Raw genomic sequence first — 10000 nt, forward strand, 5'->3', positions numbered from 1 at the left:
TGACCCGTGCAGCGCCCGCCGAGCGCCTCCTGACGTGGACGTGGCCGCTCTGGATCCTCGGTTTGGTCCTAGTTCAGATTTAAACCCGACTCTGCGTTCTCTCTAATGTCCACTTAAAGCTGCATTCTCTCTAATGTCCACTTAAAACTGCGTTGTCTCTAATGTGCACTTAAAGCTTTGTTCTCTCAAATGTCCACTTAAAGCTGTGTTCTCTCTAATGTCCACTTAAAGCTGTGTTCTCTCTTATGTCCACTTAAAGCTGCGTTCTCTGTCCGATTGTATAGATGTCGGGATAAACAGAGTTTGTCGCGTAACTGCAGATAAAAGCACGCACAGGACATCGTTACGCCCCCGAGACTCGTTGTGACAGCCCTCCCCTCATTCCACACACTAGAGTGTGTGTGTGTGTGTGTGTGTGTGTGTGTGTGTGTGTGTGTGTGTGTGTGTGTGTGTGGAATGAGGGGAGGGCTGTTTATCCTGGAGGTTAAACGGCCCGATGATAGGGGTCACGGCCTCCACGCTGTCACCTCCGACCTTTCGGCACGTGGCGAGCGTTCCTGTGATGCGACACCGCCGCTGCTCGTAAATCAGGGTGAGGAGGGGGGGGTGACCTTTGACCCCCCGACTTGTTCCTGAGAACACACACACTCACAGCTCAGACGTATGAATGGCGCGCTGCAGCCCCCGTGTGGGTGTGTGTGTGTGTGTTTGTGGTCGGTGCTAATTTGAAAAGCTCCACCTGTTCGACGGCCTGCAGCCACTTCCTGTTCAGCTGTCGCCAGAACTCACAGCCGAGAGAGAGAACGCTGTGAGAGAGAGAGAACGCTGTGAGAGAGAGAGGACGCCGTGAGACTGAACGCTGTGAGACTGAACGCCGTGAGACTGAACGCCGTGAGAGAGAGAGGACGCAGAGAGAGAGAGGACGCAGAGAGAGAGAACGCAGCCGAGAGAGAGAACGCCGTGAGACTGAACGCCGTGAAAGAGGACGCCCTGAGAGAGAGAACGCAGAGAGAGAGAACGCCGTGAGACTGAACGCCGGATCGCCCCGCAGCAGAGAAAAGGGCTCTCTCTCTCTCTTTTAAGTTTTTCTCTTATATTTGTGAGTTTTTCTCCTAAATTTGTGAGTTTTTCCTTTAAATTTGTGAGTTTTTCCTTTAAATTTGTGAGTTTTTCCTTTAAATTTGTGAGTTTTTCTCGTAGATTTGTGAGTTTTTGTGCGTCTTTAATCCCAGAGAATATGTGGAGGATCTAAAGTGCGTTGGCCTCTTCCTCCTCCTCTTCCTCAGTTCTTTCCTCAGAGCTGCAGAACAAATCTGGGAAAGTGTCCAAAGAAGATTTTTTATTTATAGTTTTATTCCTAAAAACAGAAAAATACACCGGCACATCCACGAGAACACGTGACCTGCACCTGATCCCTCACCCTGTCACACTCTGCACGTGCACAGCCACTCAAACGTGCACGTGCACAGCCACTCAAACGTGCACGTGCACAGCCACTCAAACGTGCACGTGCACAGCCACTCAAACGTGCACGTGCACAGCCACTCAAACGTGCACGTGAGCAGAATAAATGCAGGAACCCAAACTCCTGAAGTCTAAACTCTGAGGCCGGAGCGTCCCGCTGCTGAACGCTCAGAGGTTCAATAAGAGATGGTTGGTGGTGCGCCGCCGTTTCTACTGGCAACACTGCACCACCCCCACCCCCCACCCCCCCGCGTCCCCCAGGAGTCAGACGGCGGTGTGGGGATGAATTTAATTACCCGGACAAACCCTGCCTCCCCCCCGCCAGTCCCGGGGTCAGTCTGCCTTCACGCGGCTTTTAATCAACGCCGCCGCTCCAGAAAAGCTCCGATGCCTCAAAAGAGAGACCGAGACCTGATCCTCCTGCAGCCGGACCAGAGGGGAGGAAGAGGGGAGGAAGAGGGGTGAGAGAGGGGAGGACAAAGGGAGAGAGAGGGGAGGAAGAGGTGAGGAAGAGGGGAGGACGAGGGGAGGAAGAGGGGAGGAAGAGGGGAAGAAGAGGGGAGGACGAGGGGAGGAAGAGGGGTGAGAGAGGGGAGGAAGAGGGGAGGAAGAGGGGTGAGAGATGGGAGGAAGAGGGGAGGAAGAGGGGAGGAAGAGGGGAGGACGAGGGGAGGAAGAGGGGAGAGAGAGGGGAGGAAGAGGGGAGGAAGAGGGGTGAGAGAGGGAAGGAAGAGGGGAGGACGAGGGGAGGAAGAGGGGTGAGAGAGGGGAGGAAGAGGGGAGGAAGAGGGGTGAGAGATGGGAGGAAGAGGGGAGGAAGAGGGTTGAGAGATGGGAGGAAGAGGGGTGAGAGAGGGGTGAGAGAGGGGAGGAAGAGGGGAGGACGAGGGGAGGAAGAGGGGAGGAAGAGAGGAGGAAGAGGGGTGAGAGAGGGGAGGAAGAGGGGAGGAAGAGGGGAGGACGAGGGGAGGAAGAGAGGAGGAAGAGGGGAGGGAGAGGGGAGGACGAGGGGAGGAAGAGGGGTGAGAGAGGGGTGAGAGAGGGGAGGAAGAGGGGTGAGAGAGGGGAGGAAGAGGGGAGGACAAGGGGAAGACGAGGGGAGGGAGAGGGGTGAGAGAGGGGAGGAAGAGGGGAGGAAGAGGGGAGGACGAGGGGAGGAAGAGGGGAGAGAGAGGGGAGGAAGAGGGGAGGAAGAGGGGTGAGAGAGGGAAGGAAGAGGGGAGGACGAGGGGAGGAAGAGGGGTGAGAGAGGGGAGGAAGAGGGGAGGAAGAGGGGTGAGAGATGGGAGGAAGAGGGGAGGAAGAGGGGTGAGAGATGGGAGGAAGAGGGGTGAGAGAGGGGTGAGAGAGGGGAGGAAGAGGGGAGGACGAGGGGAGGAAGAGGGGAGGAAGAGGGGAGGGAGAGGGGAGGAAGAGGGGAGGAAGAGAGGAGGAAGAGGGGTGAGAGAGGGGAGGAAGAGGGGAGGAAGAGGGGAGGACGAGGGGAGGAAGAGGGGAGGAAGAGAGGAGGAAGAGGGGTGAGAGAGGGGAGGAAGAGGGGAGGAAGAGGGGTGAGAGATGGGAGGAAGAGGGGAGGAAGAGGGGTGAGAGATGGGAGGAAGAGGGGTGAGAGAGGGGTGAGAGAGGGGAGGAAGAGGGGAGGAAGAGGGGAGGAAGAGGGGAGGAAGAGGGGAGGAAGAGAGGAGGGAGAGGGGAGGAAGAGGGGAGGAAGAGGGGAGGAAGAGGGGTGAGAGAGGGGAGGAAGAGGGGAGGAAGAGGGGAGGAAGAGGGGTGAGAGAGGGGAGGAAGAGGGGAGGAAGAGGGGAGGAAGAGGGGTGAGAGAGGGGAGGAAGAGGGGAGGAAGAGGGGAGGAAGAGGGGTGAGAGAGGGGAGGAAGAGGGGAGGAAGAGGGGAGGAAGAGGGGTGAGAGAGGGGAGGAAGAGGGGAGGAAGAGGGGAGGACGAGGGGAGGAAGAGGGGAGGAAGAGAGGAGGAAGAGGGGAGGGAGAGAGGAAACAAACCGACGCTCTTTCTTTGACGCAGTTTTAAACAGAAACGACTAAAAAAGAAAAAGTTTGGGTTAAAAAACATATTTATGGATTTATCAGCTCGAGAATATCAACGTTTGTTTAACGTACGTTTCTGAGTTTATTTTTTGTACATTTGTGAGTTTTTTATCGTAAAGTTTGAGTTTTTTATCGTAAAGTTTTTGAGTTTTTAATCGTAACTTTTCATCGACTTTCTCGCATATTTCAGAATTTTTAATTCCAGAGAAAATCAAAGTTTTTTCTCGTTATTTTTCAAACTTCATCGTCTCAGAGAAAAGTTTATTTTTCCTACATTTGTGAATTTTCCAACGTTTTTTAGTCTTTTTTTCGTACGTTTTTGAGTTTTTTTCGTAGATTTCTCGTCGACTTTATCATCTCGGAAAATACCAAACCAGATTTTTGACTTTTTTAGTAGAATTGTATTTTTTCTCGTTGTTTGTCGTCGTGGAAACATCAGAATCAGGAGAACGCACTAAAAACCTTCACATCAGCGTTTTTTCTGTGGTTTAACCTTTGATGACGACGTTTTGCTTCCAGCTGAACTTTGAGTTTTTAGTTTTTACATTTGACTCAAACTTCTAATCTTTCATAAAGTCCCGTCTCCGTGACGACCGTGAGACGACACAGAGTTTTATTTTGAAAATCTTCAAGGATGAAACTTCAGAGAAGACGAGAAACTCAAAGTGAAGGAAACTCTGGAAACTTCTGAAGGAGCCGTTTGCCAAAACCCTCCGGCCTTGTGCCAAACGAGCGCCTCGCCTCCACGCCTCCCCCGGCGCTCGCTGCCGCACGCACAAACATCCACAACCACACAAGTTATTTACCCGCGGAAATCAGGCGCCGTGCTGAGCAATAATTACGTTTTTTATAACCTGAAAGGTGCCACAGCACCCGAAACACAGCAACCTGCAGCGCCGTCAGAGGAGCGGCGAGGTGGTGGGGCGCTCGGCGAGGACGCGCTCTCGTCTCCTCACACTTTACTGACCGCTGATGAAATCACGTCTGTCTGCAGCTGATAACACGTTTGTCTCCCACAGACAGACGCAAACTTACAGATACACGAGTGTGTGAGTGTGTGTGTGTGTGTGTGTGTCTGTGTGTGTGTGTGTCTGTGTGTGTGTGTGTGTGTGACTCTGTGTGTGTGAGTGTGTGTCTGTGTGTGTGTGTGTGTGTGACTCTGTGTGAGTGTGTGTGTGTGTGTGTGTGTGTGTCTGTGTGTGTGTGTGTGTGTGTGTGTGTGTGTGTGTGTGACTCTGTGTGTGTGTGTGTGAGTGTGTGTGTGTGTGTGTGTGTGTGTGTCTCTAAAGTCGTGCAGCTGCTGATGAAACGACCCAAAACGACGAGGAAACGAACAAAAACAGAGATTTTCCAACGACTGATCACAAGAAAACAGACTTTTAAATAAAAAAAGGTTTTTAATCTGCAGATAATAAATATAAATATATATTTATAAATATATATTTATATTTATATATGTGTATAAAACAAAAGTTTTCCTGGAGATGAATCCATCAAAAACAAAACAACAACAGTTCAAACTAACGTCACATTTGGGACGTTTATTTGCAGAGTTCAAAAACATCTTTGCAAAGGTCAAAGTCGAGCACTTTCAAGGTCATTTTCAAGCTTTTCCAGCCCCTTAAATATTATATATAATAATATTTATACGAAACCACAAACACAAACACACAGAGTGACAAAGATGATTTCAGGTTCTCTTTTCCACTCTTCAGCTGTTTGTTTCAGCACTTGATCCAAAATTCGAGCACGTTTCAAACCCTGAAAACGTCAAAATTAAATGAACCTGATGACGTTTGACTCATTTTTCAGGTTTTCCAGGACGCGGCCGACGTCTGCAGATGTTATCTGTGAGATTATCGTCACATACCTGCTGCAGATGCACGCTCACGTCACGACTCAGCAAAGCTCAAACACTAAAACTGATTTCATTCACATTCAACTGAAAGCAAACCGCCGAAGCATCGGCTCATTCAAAGTCTTTGTGTTTACAAGAGTCGACAAAAGGACGCAAACATCCAGAACGTCAGCCTTTCACAATAAAACGCCTCCAACGGCTTCAAACGATGCAGTAAAAGCTCCTTAATGTGTAATTTTAATGTGAACCCAAACTTTTCTCTCATCAAAGTCGCTTTCACACAAATCAAACACTTAAAAGTGTGGAAATTAAGTTTAAAAAGAGCAGGAACTGCGACACAGAGACGCTCGCTGACAGGTGTTAAAGCTTCAGTCTGATACTTTAAAAAAAAACAAATCAGAAACAGTGTAAAAGTGAACGCTGAATCCATGAACTCTTCTTTCTTTATATCTTTATATCTTTAAATATCTTTAATATAAAAAGACAAACGCCTTCAGCCGGCTGTGAACGCACTCAGGACGTCACTGTCGTAACGTTTGCAAAGTGTGTTCTTGTCTCTAAGTACGTGCACAAATGAAGACGCACAGTCACGCGACTCTTTCCAGAACAAACCGTGCAGCTGCAGATTCTGTCGTTCGTCAGGTACGCACAGAGCTGCAGCCTCAGCATCACACACACACACTCACACACACACACACACACACAGGAATAGGAAGAGGAGGAGACTCACCCGCGTGCACGAAGTAGGCCAGGTACAGATCCAGCTCCTTGACTGAAACCCCGATGTGGTGCGGCTGCACGCAGAGGGTGGGGTTGGAGCACTGGGGGGACTTGACCAGCCTCTCCCCGTCAGTGCTCTCGAGGGGAATCCCTTTGAATAAAATCACCATGACCAGGTCCAGCCTCCACACTTTGTCCGCCTGGCGCAGGCAGTCGATCCGCCTCATCTTGCCCTTCTGGTCGGGGTTGGAGAGCACGCAGCACGGCGGCTTCTTCCCCGTCACCGTCAGCACAAAGTCCTCCCTGAACTCGGGCCGGATGTCCTTGCGCAGCTTGGCCAGGAGGCGCGACGCCCACTTCTGCTTGACCTCGGGCTTCTCGCCGAGCAGCTCGTCCTTCACGGCGCGCTCCTCCTCCTTGGACATGCGCTTCTCGTGCTTCTTGAAGTACTTCCTCTTGCGGGCCTGCAGGTTGAACCATGTGTAGGCGAAGGCCCGGACGTGGGGCAGCAGCGCTTCGATGAAAGGATGGAATTCATCCTGAGGGGGAGAGAGAGGGAGAGAGAGAGAGGCGGTGAGAGGGTGAGGGAGCAACGTGGCAAAGCAACAGTCATTGCAACTTAACACGGTCTCAAACATGGACGCCGTGCATCACGTGCATCTCTTCATCAGGGTCGACCCACAGAGACGCCGGACGCTCCGATCGCTAAAGAACGGCTCAAAACTCGTCCTTTTAACACCGAACCTCTACTTTTTGTCCTTTTAAGGTCTTTTTTAACGTCTGTTTCTGTGTTTTATTAAATCATTTTCGTGACTCGTCACTTTTGTTCCTTTATTCTGAACCATCTGAAAGTTTGTTTATTGTCTTTTATTTTGTTAAATTTGCTCTAACACTGTGTTTCATGTGTTCTTTCACGTGTGTTTCATGTTTAACGCTCTTGTTGCTCGTCTTCTTATGCATTTGTGTGAAAGCTGCTCGACTTATAAAGTGTATTTATATTATTATTATTTGCTGAAGCTGCGTTCTTCAAAGACGCAGATTTTCCTTGCAACATATTAAAATTTACAATTTACACTGGAAATATTTTTATTCATGTAAAAGAAAGGTGAGAATTTTAAATATAAAACTATAATCATATGTAATATATACAATATATATACTGTATTATGACTTAATTCTCCTCGTTTATAAGTTGCGTTCTGCCTGTTCTGCATAATGCGCCCCTGTGCTGTGTTCTGCATCGTTTTACAAACAAATCTGCACATAAATGTTTTTATAATCCGTGAGTTTGAAAGAACTCAAGTTCTCAGTTATGTTTAATAAATATATTTGTGTTGTTTTACGGAGAAGAACGATTCATTCACAAAATGATCCTTTTGGAGATGTTTTGATTCTAGTAGAAGAAGGATAAGAAGCAGGGAATGAAAGAGGGGACGAATAAGAAAAGACGGTCTCAGGAACTATGGCATCAACAACACGCAGGTTAAAATCACAGGACACGGATGAACCTTCCTGAACGTAAGCGCCTACTGTCGTTGCCTGAACGTGACGTCGTGTTTGAGGCCGTAGGGAAGCGTCATCGTTCAGCGCGTAGAAGAAACGTAAGAAAGCGTTAAAGACACGCCTGAAAGACGACGTGCAGTTTGTACGTTTTCCTGTGAGGAAACTAGGAAAGCAAAGAGGAGCAGAGAGAAGAAGGAGGGAAAGAAAGAAAGGACAGGAGGAGAGTATGAAAAGAGTGAAAGATGCACTGAGAGAGAAGGAAAGATGTGATGATGAGCGCCACACTTTAAAGTCACAGTTTCAGTCTCTGCGGGTCACACAGACTCTCCAGTGTCCGCTCCGCCTGCTGCGCCTCTTTCTTGGCTCTCGGGCAGGAATGTGTGTGTGTGTGTGTGTGTGTGTGTGTGTGTGTGTGTGTGTGTGTAGGGGGGGTCTGCCAGCCCAAGAAAAAACCCACCGAGCGACCGTGATCCCACCGAGCGGCAGCCGAGCGGAGTGGAGCCGCCACAAACACAAACAGCAAGCTCCGACGGCAGCGCGTGCAGGATTAAAGGTGCATTAAAGGTGCATTAAAGGTGCATTACGGGGCTTTCTGAGTGTGGTTAGACGCCATGTAGTGGATTAGACCCAATTTGGGGTTGGTTACACCTGCTCCACCCCCCTCCTCCTCCTCCCAACCCCCAAAAAACCACCACAACACCCGGCTTATCCAGAGCAGGACATGAACAGGTTAGCCTGAGAGAGAGAAGTCTCTGTTTGCTGCTCGGTGTCACGACAGACGAGAGGAGGAAGGGAAACAAACACGAGAGCTTAAAGCTAAAGCAGGAGGAAGAGCTTCCAGTTAAAATGTTATTGCAGCTTGTGGAGGCGATAAAAAGCAGCGTCTCCATAAACTGGGAGGCCGGCGAGGAGAGAAAACCTGACGGAGGACTTTTAATCTCACGCTCTCGGAGCGACTCACGACTCAGACGTCTCAGAGTCAACCTGAGGAACGTGGTTTTATATGTTCTTAGGGCGCCCTCCCACTGTGCCTCCGTCCCGTGCCCCGTGCTTTAGGGTCCTTGTCCCCCCCTCCAGGCCCGTTTGTACTCACACTACCTGGGCCTCGGAGAATGCTTCTTGCTGCCTATACGTCATCACACCGTAACACGTCACACGCATTGATGACGTCATGGCGATGCGTGGCTTTGTTTCCAGATCTTTCCGTAGACCTCGGAGTTTTTGTGCGTCTTGTCTCCGGTCTACCACAGGGTACGATCTCCACTCTACCACAGGGTACGATCTCCACTCTACCACAGGGTACGATCTTCGGTCTACCAGCGGGTACGATCTCCCGTCTGCCACAGAGTACGATCTCCCGTCTACCACAGGGTACGATCCCCCGTCTACCACAGGGTACGATCTCCCGTCTACCACAGGGTACGATCTTCGGTCTACCACAGGGTACGATCTCCCGTCTGCCACAGAGTACGATCTCCCGTCTACCACAGGGTACGATCCCCCGTCTACCAGCGGGTACGATCTCCCGTCTACCACAGGGTACGATCTCCACTCTACCACCGAGTACGATCTGCCGTCCACCACAGGGTACGATCTTCGGGCTACCAGCGGGTACGATCTCCCGTCTACCACAGGGTACGATCTCCCGTCTACCACAGGGTACGATCTCCCGTCCACCACCGTGTACGATCCCCCGTCTACCACAGGGTACGATCTCCCGTCTACCACAGGGTACGATCTTCGGGCTACCAGCGGGTACGATCTCCCGTCTACCACAGGGTACGATCTCCACTCTACCACAGGGTACGATCTCCCGTCTACCACAGGGTACGATCTTCGGTCTACCAGCGGGTACGATCTCCGGTCTACCAGAGGGTACGATCTCCCGTCTACCACAGGGTACGATCTCCCGTCTACCACAGGGTACGATCTCCCGTCTACCACAGGGTACGATCTCCCGTCTACCACAGGGTACGATCTCCCGTCTACCACAGGGTACGATCTCCGGTCTACCACAGGGTACGATCTCCCGTCTACCACAGGGTACGATCTTCGGTCTACCAGCGGGTACGATCTCCGGTCTACCAGAGGGTACGATCTCCCGTCTACCACAGGGTACGATCTCCACTCTACCACAGGGTACAATCTCCCGTCTGCCACAGAGTACGATCTTCGGTCTACCAGCGGGTACGATCTCCGGTCTACCAGAGGGTACGATCTCCCGTCTACCACAGGGTACGATCTCCCGTCTACCACAGGGTACGATCTCCCGTCCACCACAGGGTACGATCTTGGGTCTACCACAGGGTACGATCTCCCGTCTACCACAGGGTACGATCTCCCGTCCACCACAGGGTACGATCTCCCGTCTACCACAGGGTACGATCTCCCGTCTACCACAGGGTACGATC

At 50.9% G+C, this 10000-nt stretch overlaps 1 protein-coding gene across 1 annotated transcript in view; it reads right to left on the minus strand.

Moving 5' to 3' along the window:
- LOC310966846 (nuclear factor 1-like) overlaps nt 1-10000 on the minus strand; it is a gene marked incomplete at its 3' end in the record, with an annotated part of 20713 nt that overhangs the window by 2898 nt on the left and 7815 nt on the right. Inside the window, exons 2-3 of the mRNA XM_083940775.1 lie at nt 6097-6625; nt 535-632 (exon numbers count right to left, since the gene is read on the minus strand). Of these exons, the coding sequence (XP_083796901.1) occupies nt 535-632; nt 6097-6625 (627 nt within the window). The remainder of the gene's footprint in view (nt 1-534; nt 633-6096; nt 6626-10000) is intronic.

Source organism: Echiichthys vipera, assembly GCF_963691815.1.
Source record: "Echiichthys vipera genome assembly, chromosome: 3".
NCBI lineage: Eukaryota > Metazoa > Chordata > Actinopteri > Perciformes > Trachinidae > Echiichthys > Echiichthys vipera.